Consider the following 15,085-nt stretch of genomic DNA (forward strand, 5'->3'; position numbering starts at 1 on the left):
ACACATTTTGATTTTTGGATGCAAGTGAAGACATTTTTTATATATTAAAAATGAAGTTATTGCTGTGCAGAAAACTATACAAGGAAACATCAACAATCAGTCATTGGACGTAAATAACCATGACTTTACTACATGACAAAGGAAGCATTTCCACTACCTGTGGTATAAACTCCTCTTGGATAAATCCTTTGTTAATGTGTCCTAATGTTTCCAATTCACAAAAAAAACAATTATTAATTAAACACAGAGTACCAATTCAGACCTGGATCAGTTTATTGTTGTGAGCCAAGGTTGAATAAACTCATCTTGGAAAAAGCAACACTCACACAAATACAACACATCTTAGAGTCACATTAGAGAACAACAGTGGAAGCACAGCGAGTAAACAGGAAGTGAAAATGCTACAAGGAGATAAAATTGAACAGACCGGTGTAGACGGATCAGTTCATGTTACAGCTTGTGGAATAATGCACTTCATGGCAAAAAAAAAAAAAAAAACATGTTCCTGCCAGATAAAAAAAAAAAAAAAAAAAACAGGTTGGCAAATTCAGAAATATAATTTTCTAGTCCTGTTGCGTGGAATACATTGATGTTTTCTGTAGTAATATGTGTAATACAGTAGGTTTTCTGTTCTTATTGTTTTGATGAAGCTCGTAGATTATTTTGAACATGCTGTGAAAAATAAATTGATGGATTAAATGTAACTGTGTAATCCTGTTGTGTCTTTGGATTTGTAACTGCTGACATAAAAGGCCTCACACAGTGCTCGGTCACATGATCACACTCCTTTTGGAATAGCACCATTCACAAAGAGAGCTTCAGTGAAAGACAATGCCATAATCCAAGAAAAGATGTGGCTGGAGTATGGCGTAGATTCAGGTGGAAGACGAGGACGCTCTAGCACTTCGTTTCAGTTGGCGTCCCTGGTGGTGCTACAATCAAACTGCTTCCAGAGGGAAACAGGAGTCAGTGGAAACAGTGCCAGACTTAAAATGTTCAAGTCCTCGGTCATCTGATGTTGTCTTATTCATGCTTAAAGTCGCAGTTAAATCACATTCTTTTCAACTCTACCCTTGATTGAACGGATATGAGGTATCGACAGGTTTTGACTTGTGATGAGTTCAGATTTGGAAGCATGCAAAGTACATATCTGTGACATTCCCCCGTTCAAGCATAATGAACCAGTGTTGCATTGACAGGAATTATATTTTAAATCATTCACCATTGTTCGTCACATTATTGCCAGTTTGTAACGGCTTGTGTGGCTTCCCTGAACCAGCATTAGCATAGTGCAGACAACAATGGAAACTATAGTGTAATTATTGATAATGAATATAGACACAGAGATGATACAGTTCCTGAACCTGGGATGTGAATGTAGTTTGATTTGATCACTTTCTTGCCAAAGGTTTAATAACAAGATCTATACCGCTCTTCTGATTGTACAGTAAATATGAAGCCACTGCTAGCCTAGCTTAGCATACAGTGAAAATGGGGAAACAGCCAGCCTGGCTCTGTCCAAAGCAACCAGCACATCTACAGCTCACTAATTAACAATAATTGTTGTCGAAGCTGAAGTGTAAAAAAAAAAGTTGTGATTTTACACAGAGATGCTGCTCTCTAGATTTTGTTATCTTTGGACAGAGCCAGGCTAGCTGTTTCCCTCTTCTTCCAGTCTTTGTGCTAAGCTAAGCTAACAGCAGCTTGTTTATTGTACAGCCATGAGAGTGGTATCAATCTTCATATCTTCATTTCCCCAAATATCAACTTATTCATTTAATTTGTGATGTTCTACTGTAAAGACAGACGTGCAATGAGTCGTACACAAAAACCCACATGATAGAAATGACCTTAAATGGCCTCACAAAACATGACACACATTACACAAAGCAAAACATTCACCACAATATGGCATTTCATTTGTCTAAATCTAAAGCTGGTTCATAATTTTCATCATGAGAACTGAGGGACGTTTCCCATGTCACATGGCAGTGAGGTTGATGCAGAAAAATCTCTTCTTGTGGGTATTCAAGTAGTCACAGGAGATAAATATTCAGCCTGTCATTGTAGGGAGTTAAATAAAAAAAAAAATCCACGCCCTGATATAAAACATTTCCCATAAACGTACACAACTATTTTTTTAACCACAAAGAAAACAATGTAAAACACAAACAGATGGTGCAGGTGAATACTTTCTAGGGTCAAACCATTACAGTGGATAGTTTATACAAGTTTCTATCCATCACAGCACTTGTTTGCTCAGTAGGTCTGTGTTGAATAGGCCTTTTTCACAAAGCACACTTAGATGTCACCGCTGGAAAAGCACAGGTGTAAACAGTAAAATGAATGATGGCTGAATTCCATTTAGGTGTTTCAGTATCAGGGGTCTGATATTTTGCATGTCGGCCCACTGTCACACTGTCATGGCTTACTGGGACACCTGAACAGAATACAGCCATTGTAAATGTCATTGGTAATACCTGAGCTTTTCTCACTTTGACAAGCCATAATGTACAATGTGCAGAAGGCATGTTGGGAAAAAATCCATGTCTGATCCAACAGAATATTTTACAATTAAAGGTTTAAAAAAGAAAAACTTGATGAGGTAAAATCTGTTTGTGACAGAAGGCGACACTATGCAAAAAGACAGATGGAGAAAGAAAACGGTTCGATTCCTGACTGTGATGCTTCTTCCCAATGTTGTTGCTTCTGCACCAGCAACCTCAATTTTCAATGTTCAAATCCATAAACAGAGTGAACAGCCCTTTCCTAGTTAAATAAGTGTCCTGCAGGAGGAGGATGGGAAGGTTAGGTTGGGTTTCCGCTGCCTCCCTCATAGGGGCAGATGAGCAAGGTGGAGTCCAGGTCCAGGCGGAAGGCCGGGTACAGCGGCTGAGAGAACAGGCAACGAAACGTGTGCAGGAGCACCATTGTGTCCGAGACGCTGTAGAAGGATAACGCTCCTTTCTGGCGTTCAAGGAACACGCCGATCCTGGGGCAGGGCGGTGCGGCCACCGTGGTCTTCCGGTTGTCGTGCCAGGCAGCATATCCAGCGTGAGTGCACCTCAGCCTCCAGGAGTTCTCGTTGCGCCCCAGCAGGCAGGGCTTTCCACCACCTTTGCGTCCTATACCTCGATAGGTGACGCCAATGTCGATCCATCCCCCTCCCCTCCACTCCACCTCCCAGTAGCTGGCACCACAGAACTGGCCCTCTCTGCACAGGACCTGGGCCACTGAATCAAAGCGCTGAGGGTGAGGAGGGTAGGACTGGGGCTCTTCACCGCAGTGGGCACCCTGGGGACCCTCCAGGAGAATTAGAGTAGGGTGGGCTGTATCAGGGTCCAAGGATAGACGACATGAAACTGAGAAGAAAAACAGAGAAGAGGTAAGAGGCAGGAATATAGATTTTTCCAGCCCCAGTTAAAATGCATGATATTCTGCAGGAGAGAGAGAACTTTGACAATCAATTCATGAATAGAGGGTTTTGTAGGCTGTACAGAACGTCAAACCCTTTGAGGTAAATTTGTAAATCTGGGCTACATAAATAAAATTAGCTTGATTTATCAGGAATCACGTAGCAAGCAACAATTTCAACTATTCACAGACTCGCACATCTGATGAGCATTTTTATACCTTTATTTGACAGGGAAAGTGGAGACAGGCAGGAAAGACGGGAGAGAAAGTGGAGGGAGAGACGTGAAGTAAATGGTCCGGTCAGCCGGGAGTCAAACCAGATGCGCCCCAAACACTCTGCCATCTCGTCACACCACTGCCCTTTTACCTTTTATATTTATGAATTGGATATACAGACCATTGGAAAAGAAGAAATGTAAAGACATAGCCATGAAAATTGTCTTTTTTTTTTTTTTCTAGCAGCTTTGCTCTATGGTTCAGAGTGTTGGTCTGAGTATCTGTCTGGCCACTACTTTGGTTCATTATAAAACATCTCAACAACTATTGGATCGATTGCCATGAAATTTTATACAGACATTCATGGTCATCAGAGGATGAACCCTATGTAATCTAAAACCCTGGCTTCAGATATTTCCATCTAGTTTCTCCTCTCTATGACTCTCTCAGTTTTCTGAGTTTTTATCGAGTACAAGAACCGAGCGGAGACAGACAGCATGTTAAGCCGTCTACTGTTTCGGTTGACATTTTGGCACAGTGCGGATAAATGACACATACGGCCTTAATCCTCCGTTGACCAAATGAATTAGTAATGCCTAACAAGGTGCTGCTACCTCTGTCATTCTGTCAGCTGGCTTGTTTTTGTCCAGACAAGGCACTGGACTTAATGACAGACCTGAATGTCATAAATACAGTATGATTGCCATTCATCATTAATGAGAATCCAGACTGGGCTCTCAGATTTCCCAGCAGGACTCTCATTATGTGGCGAACTAGAAGCATGGAGAGGAAAAAAGAGAAAAGGATGGAAAAGGAGGAGGAAAAAGAGGGTTAAAGGATAGTCACACTGAATGGGTGAAGAGAAGCGACGCAGACAGAAAGAGAACGGAAATATTAAATGAAGAGGTGGAGAGTGGAGGAAGAAGATGGGGTAGAGGATGGGCCACACGAAGGAAAAGGCAGAGTTATGAGACGAAACAATGAAGTACTTACACTTGAGGAAAGCTGCCCTCATCCTCTGATCAGCCGGCTGCAGAGACAAAGAGGACAGAGGGAATGACACCGGCACTGCTGCAAAGGGACAAATGAGAGAAAAAACAAAGAAGTGTTATTGAAAACTTTTGTTCGTATTAGAGACAAAAACTTTAATGAACTGAGTTAGAGTGAAAAGAGTGGCGGAGAGGAAAAGACAGAAGCAAAAAGAGAAAGTAAAGTAAAAAGAGAAATATGGAGGCGCTTAAACAAGCTCAGGAAAACATGTGAAGGTATTAAAAGAAAATCTGTTTTTATTGTTTTCAGTTGGAAATCTCACGGCAGTGGTTGGCAAACTAGGTGCCATGAGGAGCCAACAGCCTCCAGATTTTTATTCAAACTGATTTCAATCAGTGTGTTTACACGCACAGAACAAACCAGATTCACTGGAGGAAATTAGGTTACAAAGGAAATGCATTTATATGTACTGTGTTAGCTGTTAACATCCTGTTGGCCCTGCATGGCCATGGCTGACCATCCCTGACCTGGGCTGTTAGGCTGCAGAGTTAGTGAGAGAAGCAATCAGACACAGATTCATCAGATATATCTGATTAATTTTGTACCCAGTTAATTAACACCAAGCAAATCCTGTCTAGCATTCATGAAAGTGTGAGATGAAACATTAAAGTCACTATGTGAACAATTTTGTCAAAGAAACATCTTTGGTGGCAGATAGCAAAATGAATCTTCTGGCCCAAGATATGCCTGGGTCAGGGAATCGAGATGTTCGGAGACCTCCTTTAGGAATTGTAAATCTCTGTACAAAAAATAATTCCAATCTATCTAATAATTGTTGAGATATTTTGGTCTGTTTCCCCAGGTCATATTTGTGGGAGTAGGAGGATATAGTGCACGTATGCTGCCTGCCACAGTGATATTCTCTCTACAACCACCAGATGGCGTCTGAGCATCGAATTTTCAAACCACATAGTAGCTTTAATGTTTATGTTGGTTGGTTTGCTAGATTAGCCCTCTGAGCGAAGCCAAAATGAGCTGATTGAGTAAGTTAAAGGGTTAGTTCACCAAAAGATCCTCACATTTTTCCACTTACCCCTAGCGGTATGTTGCCCTGCAGTTGGTTGCATTTGCTGAGGTTTGGTGTTCTCCACACTCAGATTTCTGCCACCTCCCCAATACAATGGATATGAATGGTATTGGGTATATTTTTTAAAATCTCAACAATACCAATAACAACAAAACAAAACAATAAAACAATGTCCCATTAGTCACAGTGAGAGGCGGCCTTTATTTTAAACTGAAAACTACTGCATTTTCTACTAAGTGATGGCAGCCAAAAGTGGGACACAGGTATTCATGTTAGCTTTCCAAATGTAATTTTCTAATACTTTCAGCACAAAAAAAAAACACAACTAAAAACGGGACAATTACGTAGCATGACGACAAAGAGTGAGCACAAAAATAAAGATTATAAAGGTGACAGCAATAGATTTTAGTCAGGAGATCATCCAAATCTAGATGCATCCTCAGGGGGGCATGAATGTCTGTACAAAATTTAATTACAGTTCATTGAAAAGTTGTAGAGATAATTAAATCTGGTCCAAAGCAGTGGACCAACCAGCCTTGCTATCCCTGTAGCCACAACAATAGCATTGCTAATAATGCAAATTTGTGAATAAGTCTTCCTTAGCTCAGGTAAAAACAAAAGTATCTCTCTAGATCTCCATTGTTGCTGCGGCTGTCGTTGAAAAGCCTCCATTAACTGAACTCATTTCAACTAAAGCGAGTTGCCTTGAATGTGATTGCTTCCAATTAAACTTCACTGAACTGATTAGGACGCAGCAGAACTGGAGGTGAGCCAGAGTGTGTTGTATCAGACATCGCCCTGTCCTCTCCAGCATCAATAATTAACACGTCCACTGTCCCGCGCAGCGTTAAATGTCATGTCAGAACCTGCAGCCTGGTAAAAATGGGTCACCTCAGCCCTGACACTGTCACAGAGTGTGTGTGTGTGTGTGTGTGTGTGTGTGTGTGTGTGCGTGTGTGTATCATGTTTCTTATGCTTACCTTTTACACACTCGCCACCAGACACGTAGTTCTCATTAACTGGAAGAGAAATCATTGTGTTAAACTACACGCACAGTATATAGTATAGTAGTATATTAGTACACAGTATATCTTATCATATATCTTCCAGCCTGTAGGTCATCCGGTGTACCTGCACGGCTGATCTTGTCTACCTCCTCCCTGCAGACCTCCTCCACTCGGCTGCGGAGGTGGCACAGCGCCCTCCTGGCGCCGCTGAAGGCCTCCGTGGGCAGGCTGAGGGCTCTGGAGTGCCGACCAGTGATGAGAGGGACGCACAGCAGTGGAGCCGCCTGAGCCGATGGAGAGAAGGAGTGGAAAATAGTATCTACAGCCCTCCTTCCCCTCCCTCCCTCCCTCCCGCCCTCCCCTCCCTCCCTCCTTAATTCCTTGTACAATTGAATTCAAAAATAGCACCAAGGCAGGAGGTGTCTTTTTCCACTGGTCACTGCCGACTCATTAGCTTCTCTCATCCGTTATTCCTCCTCCATCCAAGCAGGCACTCAGGTGAGCTCTTATGGCTTCCAGGATGCATTAGGAGTAAAGGATGAATATCAAAGGCAATAACAGGAAATGCGTGTTTTGTTAAGTGGTGTCAGTTTAGACGCGAAGCTGTTAATTCATCCATTTCCTCAGGTATAATGAGTCTTTTCAACCAGCTATTCTCAAGAGGAGGTTGCAGCCCAATGCAGGAGGGATGTGGAGGGATTTCAAAATAAAAGACTCTTTGGATGGCTGCAAACTATGACAGATCGTGTCCAAAGAAAAGTGCTAACTGAGCTGAATGCTCTTAGTTTGTTTGCCTTACATATCACTCACGCCCTCCCTCTGTGTGTCTCCTCCTTCTCCCCTGTGGGTCTATACTCTCTCTCTGTTCCCCATATTTTCCCATCTTTTTCCTCCTCACCTGTAGGAAATGTGCGTTGTCTTCGGTTTGCAGCAGCTGACTGATCTCTTCATCTCTCCTCCTCAGATCCTCCAAATCTTTCTCCAGCATCTCTATGTCGCGTTCAGCCCTCCCCACCACCGCTCGCTCCTTCGCCTCCAGCCTCGCTCGAACCTACAGCACAGAGGACAAGGCAGGATTATTTATATAGCACCACTCAGACACAAGGCAATTCAAAGTGCTTTAGAGAGGCACGGAAATAATTAGTAATCAATCATTCTCAAGACGAAGTGGCAACCCAGTACAGGTCTGTGGAGGGATTTCAAAATAAAAGACTAAAGACATTCACTCTGGACTTATTGGATGGCAAAAGGAACCAAACCATTCTGATGTACGAAATGACATAACAATAGCAAAAGAACTGCGTAGGGAAACTTAACTGTGTAGAAACTGTCTTTTTTTTTGTTTTTTTTAATTTATTTATTTTTGTGGAATTAGGTGATTACAAACAACTGTAATAATAGACAAACACATTTGAGAAACACAAAACAATTTAAGAAAAAAAAATGAAATAATTGCAGAGGGTAACTAGTATTTCAGATATATACATATACATATATATATATATATATGAGGATCATAGTATACACATAAGCATACTATATCAACAATAATATGCTTATTGTTTACTGGTTCTGTTTCTAACAGAGCTGCTGCTATCACTACTATCCCTCCTACTGTTACAACATTACAGCCACCAGCTCCTGGTCCTCACCTCCGCCTTGGTCTTCTCCAGGCGGAGCGCCATGTCTGCAAACAGAGCCTCACTGTCCTCCAGAACAGCCGACGCTGACACCTGAAACACACACACACACACACACACACACACACACACACACACAGAACAAAGTGCGGTTAAAATAGGACTTTCTAAGAACTGGTGAATCTTTAATGGCGCCAAATGTGCCAAAGTGCACATGAAAGACACTAGAATTACAGCATCGTGGTTATATGCCTCTGCCACTGAGACTACTTTCATAACATCCCTGTTTATCCAAAGGCTAAGAGTCTAAGAGAATGTGGAAAACTGAAAACAATACGCCTCCAGCTTTGGCTGTAACTTTAATATCCTCTCTTTAAAGAAATTATTGTTTATTAGATAAAGTGAGTAAAACTGTCATTTCGTGGGGGCTATTTGAGTTTCTACCAGTCATAAAACACAATATGTGCTATTATACGTGTTTTTTTTCACATAATTACATGAATAAGTACATCAATAAGTGTGTGAAAACAAATACATTTAATACACTGTCTACACAACAAGATGGAGTGAGGTTGTCTGAGATTTTGAAGCATAACAGCCAAAGCTCTGTATCGATTGCCCTGCTAGTAATCGCTAGGGTCCAGATTGTGCTGCCAGTTTTTATTTACAGCAGGTTTGGAAATCCGCTTAAAAAGCACTAGCTAAAAAGTTTCAATGCAGGTGATTCAGATTCATGCAGCTGTGGTCAGAAATGAACCTCCACAGTATCCAGAACACAAGATGACAAACTGATATCCAGCATCTGATAAAAGGCCAATTTCAGTCTGACGTCTTTACGAGTTAATGCTGTGGTTTTCCAAGAGGCTGGAGCCACTACAGACTGGATGCATGGAGATGATGCTCAGGGGAAGGGGGGGGGAGAAAAGGCTTTCCTGGAAGAAAGAAGGAGGGGCAGAGACAATGGAACTTAAACAAGCTTTGCAGTGGAAACTGATACCACAGCTCCAGTGGGTTGGAGCGTTTGTGTTGTGAGAGCCTGATGTGACAGGGACAGTTGTGTAAGTGTCGAGACGAGTCTATTTATGTACCCCTCTATCTCACGTGCTTTACATAGCACACACCTGCCTACACACTGTATACACAGCAGCACATGAGGCATGAGTTACTTCCCTGGGAGCAAGTTGGAGAGAAAGAACTACACTTAATCAACCAATAATAATCTGATAACTATTAGTAACTGGCATAATCATAATGTCTTGACAATCTTAAGGGTCCCATATTTTACACTTTTCCAGTGTTTTATGTGAAGTGTTGTTTTTACATCTCCTATCTCGGGCTTCTCTCTGGAGCTGTAGGAACAACAGGTCAGGCTCTGCACCTCTCTTCTGATTGGTTGACTGTTTTCTGAGTGATCAAATAAAAATATAGCAGATTTCAGGCGAACACCCAGAGGTCTAATTCCAATCTGGGCCCTACACCCGAACACGCACAGGTATGTGAACTAACATGCACGTGTTTCCAGACCAGTTACCAAAACAGCGAAGAGAGAAACTCAGGTTACAACATCAACAGAGGGGGTGTGACTTCGTTCACGCTCAGGACACCGTTACCCCACAATACTATATAAATCTTGTTTTATCCCATTCACAGAACCTTTAAGTTCTGAGTTTAAAGTTCTCTTTAAGTGAGTTTCTATGTGTTTATCTTCAAAGGATAAATCATAAACTGTCTCATCTCAAACAGACTGAGGTGACTGTTTTCATACACACGATGAAATTAGAGATTATATTGTATTTTGGAATAAACATGTCGTCGTGTACCTGAGAAAACAGTACATCTGTTGTTCTTTTTTAATTTCATTTGACGATTTCAGAAACAGGAAACAAAAAAAAATGTAAACAAAAAGAAATGCAAAAAGCTGAAGAGAACAACAACAACATCATCATTGTAACTATATCCAAACAGTGACAGCCATGTTTAGTGGTGCCATATGTGTGTGTGTGTGTGTGTGTGTGTGTGTGTGTGTCACCTTGAGGGACTCTAAGCTTTGTTGGAACTCCTCTATCTCTCTCTCTCCGGTCCGAATCCTCCCCTGAAACATCCTCTGAGCCTCCTGGAGCTGCAGCTGACAGGCAGACAGACAGGCAGACAGACAGATAGACAGACAGGCAGACAGATAGACAGGCAGACAGGCAGGCAGGCAGACAGACAGGCAGACAGACAGATAGACAGACAGGCAGACAGATAGACAGGCAGACAGATAGACAGGCAGGCAGACAGACAGACAGGCAGACAGGCAGACAGACAGACAGACAGGCAAACAGGCAGGCAAACAGGCAAACAGACAGACAGACAGACAGACAGACAGGCAAACAGGCAGGCAGACAGACAGGCAGACAGATAGACAGGCAGACAGACAGGCAGACAGGCAGACAGACAGGCAGACAGGCAGGCAGGCAGACAGACAGACAGGCAGACAGGCAGACAGACAGACAGACAGGCAAACAGGCAGGCAAACAGGCAAACAGACAGACAGACAGACAGACAGACAGGCAAACAGACAGACAGACAGACAGGCAAACAGGCAGGCAGACAGGCAGACAGACAGACAGACAGGCAGACAGGCAGACAGGCAAACAGACAGACAGACAGGCAGACAGGCAGACAGGCAGACAGGCAGACAGGCAGACAGACAGACAGACATAATTTTGAATCATTTTTGTGAAACAATTTTCCTTTTATGAAATCAGCTCACGTCTGCTGTAAGTGACCCAATGCAGTTCAGTTATGGTTCATTCATCACCTATGAGACCTATGACCCTGTCAGGTCGCAGTTACACCCCCTCCAGGAGGTGATTCCACCCCCTCCAGGATGCTTCCATCAATCCAAACCATAGTAGCAAAGTTTACTTTATTTATTTTTTGTTGTTTGAAACCTTCAGAAACACACAACACTCTTCTATAAACCTAAGACAGAACATCTGACAACCAAGAGTTTTATTCTGGTGTCTGAGGATCCTCTAAAAGCTCCAAGTGTTAGACACACTGATCAGGGATTTGGGTGTTTTATAATTTGAGAAACTCTTGGGGTTTCTTAAGTGTAGAGGGATTTAAATTGAGTAGACAGTAAGATTTTGTGGTTTATCCAGTGGATACACTTGTAAACTAATCAGCACCAAACCGTGCTCAGGTGTGTCTCTGCACCTGTCTCCTGGCTCTCTGGGCGTCCACACTGTGCGCTTCCTCCTGGTCAGCCTCGCACAGCAGGCAGTCTCCGCTCCACTCCGCCGCGGCCTCGGCCTCGGAGCCGCTCCCCGCAGGCTCCAGACCCCGGCGGTGCTGAGCGCACAGCCGCTCCGCCGGACACTCCACCGCGGCGACCAGCTTGTGCCGCCGCAGGGTGCCGACCTCCCGGTGGGGCAAGACGTGGAGCTCGCAGAAGGACGCCAGGCAGACCAGGCACGACTTGACCGCCTTCAGCTTGCTCTCCGCCGGGCAGAAGTCGCACGGCACCTCCCCGACTCCCACCATGTAGAGCTCCGGGGCTGCGACCATCTCCGTCAGCTTCAGTTTGTCGACGACCTCGGCGAGCACCGTGTTCCTGCGCAAAACCGGCCGAGGGCTGAACGTCTCCCGGCACTGCGGGCAGCTGAACTGGCCCGACTCCGCCTGGTCCCAGTAGTCGTTGATGCACGCCATGCAGTAAGTGTGTCCGCAGGGGATGGACACCGGGTCCCGCAGGATGTCCAGGCAGATGGGACACCTGAACTGGCTCTCCGTCACCGAGATATTCGCCTGGGCCATCTCTGCGCCGGAGTCCCCTCTGTCCTCGGCCCCCGGTCCCGGCGATGATCGACCTCTTCCTGACTTAAGATGTTATGTTGTTGTGAAGGGGTGGGGTCGGGATACAGGATGTTACCCATCCCATCCCATCATTCAGGGTGTCATCACCTGCCCTCGGCGCTGTCTCACAGGCACCACACCGCTGTAAAGGATCAGTGCGCCCAGTTTCTCGGAGCTGCTGCAGACTTGACCTCCACTCCGGCACAGTGGAGGTGAATGGAAGTTAATTTGAGATATTTCATTTCATAATTCAGGGTTTTTTGTTTAAAATGACACTTTCTCCTTTTTTTCTTTTATAATTTGATTAACATTGTACAAGACTAATGTTAAAAAAAACTAAATGTTACAGTCTGTGTTGCCTTTAATGAAGACTGCACAGAAAAAATGTCCCTACAATGCAACCTAAATATTTAATATTAAAATGGCATATATTGTTAATCCCAATGGACAACATACAATTTTATGCTTAATGCACACATTATAATCAGCTGCATGATAATATATTTAAAGCAAGACTGTACTGATTTTGATTTAGAAATGTTTGTTGCTTTATTTACGATAATATAATAGAATATAACCACTCACACCTGACTGACTGCAAAAGATTAAATACTTTCAAATGGAACCTGCTGAAGCTTTTCCTGCTTTGCTCTTATTCATTAAAGAATCCTTATTCCTGTGCCGCAGCACAGTTTGGTCAATATTTGTGAGCATGCAGCTCTCTCTGCTTTTATTTCTTTTTTAAATAGTATTTGCATATTCACAAAATGAACGGTCTGACAAAAATAATAGTTTAAAAATTAAAACATTGCAAAAGAGGAAATGGTTTTGTTAACATCTGTGTACTGATACAGAGCAGAAAACTGTAAGACTCCCACACAGTGTGACACATTTCTTCTTTCACTAATTGTTGAACCTCACCACTGATCAATTGTTCATTGTTTTGATTTATATTTTACAGGTTACAAAGGTTGATTTCACTAACTTTGAAATTATTTGTTAACATTACAAGTTCAAAATCATTTGGATCCTAATTTGAGCCCATATAGGTGTTGGGGGAGTAAGTCTCCCCGGCAGCTTGCTTGCTGGCCGCCTGCCCCAATTATAAAATATTCAATTACAAGTAAAAGCCCTGATTCAGAATCGCAATTGAGTAAAATTACAAAAGTATTATTGAGTTCAGATTCACAATAAAGCAAACAAACCAACCATTCATTCAGACTCAAACGGCATTTAATGCAACCACAGGTTTTATGAAAACAAACAAAGGTATATATTTCTATAATGCAAGCAAAAAAAAAAAAAAAACCTTGTGTACAAAATATAGCTTTTTTAATTAAATGGCACAAATATAATGTATTTAATGGCTTCAGAAAAATAAATTATGTCCCAAAAACAGAAAAGAGACTATTAATGAAGATAAATCAGCTCAGCCAGCAGTTTGGTCTGTTAGGTTCCAGCCTAATAAACTAAACTGCTCATGCGCCCTAAAGCTTAGACTTGACAGAGGTGGAAAACACCAAAATTTCCGACAACAAAGTTAGACATGATAATACATGAAAAGTGCTCTTATCAAGTATTTGCTGTCCTCATAATACTGGTGGAAGTTCCTTCAAGAAACTCTACACTGTTAAAGGTGTAGTCAGGACATTAGTGAGTCCATGAGTGTCCACAGTAGGGCTGCACAGCAAGGACGTATCCTGCAGGAGGGACACCAACTCCACAGGGCAAGGTGGATCAGTCTTTTTCTCTTTCTCGGATGGTCTGTTTGATTCAGGCTTCTGGTGCTTTTTGCAGATCACTCTCTTTGTGTCACTATAACCGCTTAACCTGGAGGCAAGTGATCGTTTGGGTCTAGGCTTCCTCAGCTTCCTCCTCTCTGGGTCGTGGATAACGCTGTGGCGCTGGAGGCTCTGCTTCATGGCGAAGGTCTTCCCGCAGCCTGCGTGCGTGCAGGTGAAGGGCCGCAGCTCCTCGTGGAAGGAGCTGATGTGACTCTGCAGGTTGAAGGTCGTGGTGAACGACCTGTCACAGCCGTCCCTGGGGCATCTGAAAACAACCCGCACCTCAGAGTGGACATGCTGATGCTGCTGCAGGAACCAGGAGTCCCTGAACACCTTGTTGCACTGGTCACACCTCAAGCTGCGCCTGTGCTGCTCCTTCCTGTGCTTCAGGTGCTCAGTCCACGTCTTTCCTGTGAAGGCGCAGCCCTCCTCCTCGCAGGGGTACCCTCTGTGCACCTTCTCATGTCGCTTCAGCTTGCTGGGGAAGGTGAATCTCATCTGGCAGCCTTCATAAGTGCACTGATAAGGAGGCAGCTGGGCGTGCTGTTCACAAATGTGAGACTTGAGCTGCTTGTTCTTCCTGAACTCCAGCCCGCAGCCCTCAAACTTGCAGACGTACTTCTTCTGCTCCTGAGTGTGGGCGCGGATGATGTGTCTGGCCCGGTTGGTGTTGGTGGTGAAGGCCTCCGCGCAGCCGTCCACGGTGCAGCGAAAAGGCTTCACGCCGCTGTGGCTGAGCTCATGTCTCGCCAGGTGGTAGGGGCTGCAGAAGGACTTGCTGCAGCCGTCCTGCTCACATTTGTGCGGCTTCACCCCCGTGTGTTTACACAAGTGAGCGTCCAGTTTCCACTGTTTGTTGTAAGCCGCCGAACAGTCGGGAAACGAGCAGATGAAACGTTTGTACGGCTCCGGTTCAATTTCCATTTTTGTGGCATTGACAAATAAAAGCTATTAAAGACTGAAAATATTTTACTCTTCTCCTTCTTCTTCTGTGTGTTTCTTGGCGGATCGGCGACCTTTCGCTCTACTCTGAGCTCCGACCACGTTTTCTGTCCTTACGCCGGTACTTCCTGGATTCCTCTTTAACGTGACGCCATTTCCGTA

The 15,085-nt window shown here is 43.7% G+C and overlaps 2 protein-coding genes across 3 annotated transcripts; both read right to left on the bottom strand.

Annotated features, from left to right (window-relative positions):
* Positions 1 to 255: 255 nt before the first annotated feature.
* Positions 256 to 12,407, bottom strand: LOC139636757 (E3 ubiquitin/ISG15 ligase TRIM25-like). 2 transcript variants are annotated; one of them, XM_071505054.1, is made up of 9 exons: positions 11,559 to 12,407; positions 10,384 to 10,479; positions 8,367 to 8,447; positions 7,613 to 7,765; positions 6,839 to 6,998; positions 6,688 to 6,726; positions 5,714 to 5,788; positions 4,624 to 4,701; positions 256 to 3,362 (listed from the first exon to the last, which is right to left on the bottom strand). In XM_071505054.1, the coding sequence occupies exons 1-9, from the start codon at positions 12,156 to 12,158 to the stop codon at positions 2,809 to 2,811; spliced, it is 1,836 nt and encodes a 611-aa protein (XP_071361155.1). In that variant the 5' UTR covers positions 12,159 to 12,407; the 3' UTR covers positions 256 to 2,808. The 2 variants fall into 2 exon arrangements, with proteins under 2 accessions (XP_071361155.1, XP_071361156.1); XM_071505055.1 differs by lacking the exon at positions 5,714 to 5,788.
* A 1,005-nt stretch (positions 12,408 to 13,412) lies between these two features.
* Positions 13,413 to 15,060, bottom strand: LOC139636760 (transcription factor IIIA-like). Its single transcript, XM_071505059.1, has one exon. It carries the CDS (start codon positions 14,903 to 14,905, stop codon positions 13,820 to 13,822), a length of 1,086 nt encoding a protein of 361 aa, XP_071361160.1. The 5' UTR covers positions 14,906 to 15,060; the 3' UTR covers positions 13,413 to 13,819.
* Positions 15,061 to 15,085: the final 25 nt, after the last annotated feature.

The sequence above is a fragment of the Trachinotus anak genome, unplaced genomic scaffold, assembly GCF_046630095.1.
Source record: "Trachinotus anak isolate AG129_WGS33_773 ecotype Australia unplaced genomic scaffold, CSIRO_AGI_Tana_v1 ptg000019l, whole genome shotgun sequence".
Classification (NCBI taxonomy): domain Eukaryota; kingdom Metazoa; phylum Chordata; class Actinopteri; order Carangiformes; family Carangidae; genus Trachinotus; species Trachinotus anak.

Coding starts and splice junctions, on each gene's coding strand:
- LOC139636757 (XM_071505054.1), bottom strand. CDS start 12,158: ATGGCCCAGGCGAATATCTCGGTGACGGAGAGCCAGTTCAGGTGTCCC. Junction 6,727..6,838: donor AGACAAGATCAGCCGTGCAG/GTACACCGGATG, acceptor TTTCTCTTCCAG/TTAATGAGAACTACGTGTCT. Junction 5,789..6,687: donor TGGTGGCGAGTGTGTAAAAG/GTAAGCATAAGA, acceptor TGTATTGGGGAG/GTGGCAGAAATCTGAGTGTG.
- LOC139636760 (XM_071505059.1), bottom strand. CDS start 14,905: ATGGAAATTGAACCGGAGCCGTACAAACGTTTCATCTGCTCGTTTCCC.